The sequence below is a fragment of the Guillardia theta genome, assembly GCF_000315625.1.
Source record: "Guillardia theta CCMP2712 unplaced genomic scaffold GUITHscaffold_96, whole genome shotgun sequence".
NCBI classification, from domain to species: domain Eukaryota; class Cryptophyceae; order Pyrenomonadales; family Geminigeraceae; genus Guillardia; species Guillardia theta.
In genome coordinates, this window is record NW_005434578.1 from 1 (window position 1) to 3525 (window position 3525).

General features: G+C 54.7%; 2 protein-coding genes across 2 annotated transcripts; one reads left to right on the forward strand and one right to left on the reverse strand.

The window, feature by feature from the left end:
• Window positions 1-114: 114 nt before the first annotated feature.
• GUITHDRAFT_145027 (hypothetical protein) lies at window positions 115-1503 on the reverse strand (the record flags this gene model as incomplete). Its single annotated transcript, XM_005824247.1, has 6 exons — window positions 115-157; window positions 210-292; window positions 513-702; window positions 755-834; window positions 897-996; window positions 1046-1503. Coding segments are annotated over 6 exons (954 nt in total), but the record flags the coding sequence as incomplete, so codon positions are not given.
• Window positions 1504-1980: 477 nt separating this feature from the next.
• On the forward strand, window positions 1981-3067 carry GUITHDRAFT_116436 (hypothetical protein; the record flags this gene model as incomplete). Its single annotated transcript, XM_005824248.1, has 7 exons — window positions 1981-2094; window positions 2311-2419; window positions 2467-2536; window positions 2588-2667; window positions 2727-2849; window positions 2895-2959; window positions 2999-3067. 7 exons carry the CDS (start codon window positions 1981-1983, stop codon window positions 3065-3067), a joined length of 630 nt encoding a protein of 209 aa, XP_005824305.1.
• Between the last annotated feature and the right edge of the window lie 458 nt (window positions 3068-3525).

Genomic DNA, 3525 nt, shown 5'->3' on the forward strand with positions numbered 1-3525 from the left:
TCTCACGCCTCCCTCCCTCCCTCCCTCCCTCCCTCCCTCCCTCCTCCCCTTTCCGCATCTGTCTCTCTCCCTCCCTCTTCCCCTCTTTCCAACCCTCCCTCTCTCTGCCTTCACCTTGCTCCTGAGCCAGGTCTGAATGTAATCATCTAGCGATGACCTACCGCCAACATGTCAAAATGGTTCTCATCAAACTGCTTGTCAAGCCTCACTTGTCCACAGGTGTCCTAACGTCTGGTTGCGGCTGGATGGAATTTGTCGACTTGTCAGGTTTTGGAGGTCCGTTGAGTATCAGCTGAACATTCAGAAGACGAATCCAAGCAGAGACAATCTGAGGTAGCGATCTGTTAACAAACAGCCTGCAAGCATCCAAACATTTTGGCTCATCTCTTTCAATAAGCAACCTCGTCGCATGTCGTCACACCGCACCTCACCTCACCGCACCGCACCTCACCTCACCTCACCTCACATTACATCACATCACATCACATCACATGGCCCATCGAGTCCCATACCTCTTCACTGTTGGCTTCAAACACGTATCCCGCGGAGGAAGTCTGTACGTAGAAGGAAGCAAACTCGCTGTTGTCGAGGCGACTCAAGCTCTTGATCTCTGAAACCTTGAGCGAGGGCCGTGGTGGAACTTGCCCGATGCTCAAAGGGTTGGAGAAGGACTCCATGCTTCCCTTGTCCATCCGAAACCACCTGCGCACCCTCAGGACATGAAGTCGGACTCATCCTACCATCCATCCTTCACCTGTTCCGCCACTCCGAGTTGGCTACGTCCTGCCTGACGAGAAGGAAGCTGCCTCCCTGCGAGGACTCGAACGCCTGAACCTGTGTAAGGCTTCAGGAGGGACTGTCGATGGCGATCAGCAGAGCAGCCAGCAGAGGTCAACCTGCAAGCCCCAGGCCATATGCATGGCGTGCCGAATCTTTCCTGCCTCCACGTTGCTGGCCTTGACAATAGCAAAACATCCATGGCTGTCATTCAGGAAACTTGAAACCAAAGTCAGGTGCAACCAGGGATAGGAAGGTGTCAAGGTACATATTGGTGTAGTCGGTGTGCTTGAGCTCAACAGCTCTCCAGGTCTTGTTCAGCAGCAAACTCTTCGCGCTGTTGGGCGTGGGATCGTAGGCGATCCCAACGTCTACAATGCGCCAGATCTCACAGCTGGAGTATCTCCTCCTCCCCACAGCATTCAGGTCTGTAGCTATCAACAGCATGGGGGGTGCGTCCCACTTTCCTGCAGCAGGAGCTCCGTCCTGCCTTGTGCTCGCTTGCAGCAGCGCTCCCGTTCCGCGATCCTGAGATTCGCCAGAGGAAGGAGAAAGACGCGGGCTGCGTGAGGAAGGGACAGTATGATTAGGAGCGGACTTCCTGTAGGGCCCGCCTCCACCACCACCACCACCTCCTCCTCCTCCTCCTCCCGCACTGCCTGCTGGTCCGACCCCTCCTATCGCATGCCGCACGTTGGCGCTCCTCCATTGCTCCACCGCCCGCATTTGTTATTGAAGGTGCCCACCACGATAACCACCCCACGAGCTCTCATAAGGACCCTACCCCCATGACCCCAATGATATGGTACACTATCATCCTGCTGCACAGTGCGTTTTCACCCCCACCCACCGTATATGGATGTTTGTACTGTATGACTACCCCAAATGACCCCACCAATGAGGATCTGGTTACCGTCGGACCCCCTCAATTCAACCCCACCACCCCTTTCTATCAAGTTCCATCAGCACCCCACCCTTGACAAACTCAAAAAAAAAAAGTCAAAAGATGCTGCACTACCCCTACATTTTCATAGACAGCGAAGGGTGGGTAGAGGGTGGGGGTCGAGGTTGAAACGGCTCGCTGAGACTTATCGAGAGGTGGGGGTAGGGAAAAACTTCAATTTAGAGGGGTCTGTCGTATGGGAATTTAGGGGGTACCAAAGTCAGCGAGGTCTAAATTGGAACGGGGTGGGTCCTTGCGCCATGCTGGGATGGTTGAGCGATGCGGCGGCGACGATGGTTTGCTGCAGCCTGGAGGAGAAGGAGGGACTGGAGAGACCGTCTCTCGTTCACATCCGTCCGTTTGATAGCCATCAGGTCTGTCAAATCAGCTAAAGCTCGGTCCAACGAGTTGAGAAAGCGTGAGATGAAGTGCGATAGATTAGCGACGTATTCCCACGTACCACTGCAGGGCTCGAGATCAGGAGAGTAGAATGTTGTTGGGATCATCACAGGATCTCATGTTGATAACTCACTCTCTCACCTAGTCACCTACTCCTGAGTCTTATGGCTCCCTGACGTTCTTATGCACAGGCCGACGAGCCATACAAACCACCCACGATGACACTCGGCTCGGTGGGGATCACCATCTCCACTATATCGCCGGATCGCCCCCTCAACGTTACGTCTGTGGAAGCTGGAGGTTCTTGTCTTCTCAAGGACTTCAGATCCAAACCATGATGGTCCCAGGTCCTGCCGACAGGGCGGGGATGCAGGTGCAGGATAAGCTTCTGCAGATTGATGGAATTGCATGCACAAGGTGATATCTTTCTCGCTCCCTCTGCTTCGGGGCATGCTGAACAAGGCTCAGCCCTAACGATGCCGTTCGCCTCTTCGCCCTCAACTCGTCAGCAGCAAACCCTGTGGCTGTACATGTTCTGCGAGACAAAGGTGATGACAAGCTTTTAGAGGTGACGATGTGAAGTGCAGAGAAATCTGAATAGATGCAGTGGATGGATCAGGGAGTTTGAAGCACGACGTCTTGGAATTGAAGATTCACAGGATGGCTGCTGTATCTGCCGCAAACTCACCTGGATCTTCAAAATACACAGAGTTTCACAGATCTCAAGCAGGTGCTCGAAACCCTTCGCTGAACTTTGAAGCTCCAAGAATCTCAGATGTTGAAGAGCTCAACGATGAGAACCAGCGTCAAGACAAGGCAACAGATGAGATTGAGAAGGGGGTAAGAACCGCGAACGTTGTGTTTTGCTTCCATTGACAGTTGGCCGGGTACCAGCATGTGGATCATGATCCGACTCAAGCGAAAGTTCATGAGAGTGATTGGTGTTAAAAGCAGCAGCCTGGCGTTCTTCTTTCATCGTATTCTTTTCCGAATTCAGTCCGAATCATCAGTTCACAGTGACCTTCCGCTCCCAAGCCTGATTATTTTTTTTTCACACGTTGACATGCATCATATTGAATATTGTAAGTTACTTACCGTCAGTGTGGCTTAGCAATCTGTTACTGTGCGAAGTTTATATGGACTGACCGTCCTGTGCGAACTTAGTTCACCGTTGGACTGCCCTGGCACGGTGGCGGCGGCCGGCCACGCCGGGTCGGCCGGCACCCCCCGGGCCCGTGACCCCTGCAGTGCCTTGCCGGGTCCCGGAGTCCCACGGACGCCGCCGGACTCCGGGAGCCCGTCAAGCCTCCGCTGAGCCGGCGCCGCTGCCGGCCGCAGTCCGCAGTCCGGGCCGCGGCGGTCCCGGCTGAGTCGGCGGGGGCGGCCGCGTGGGCCAGCCCGGGCCC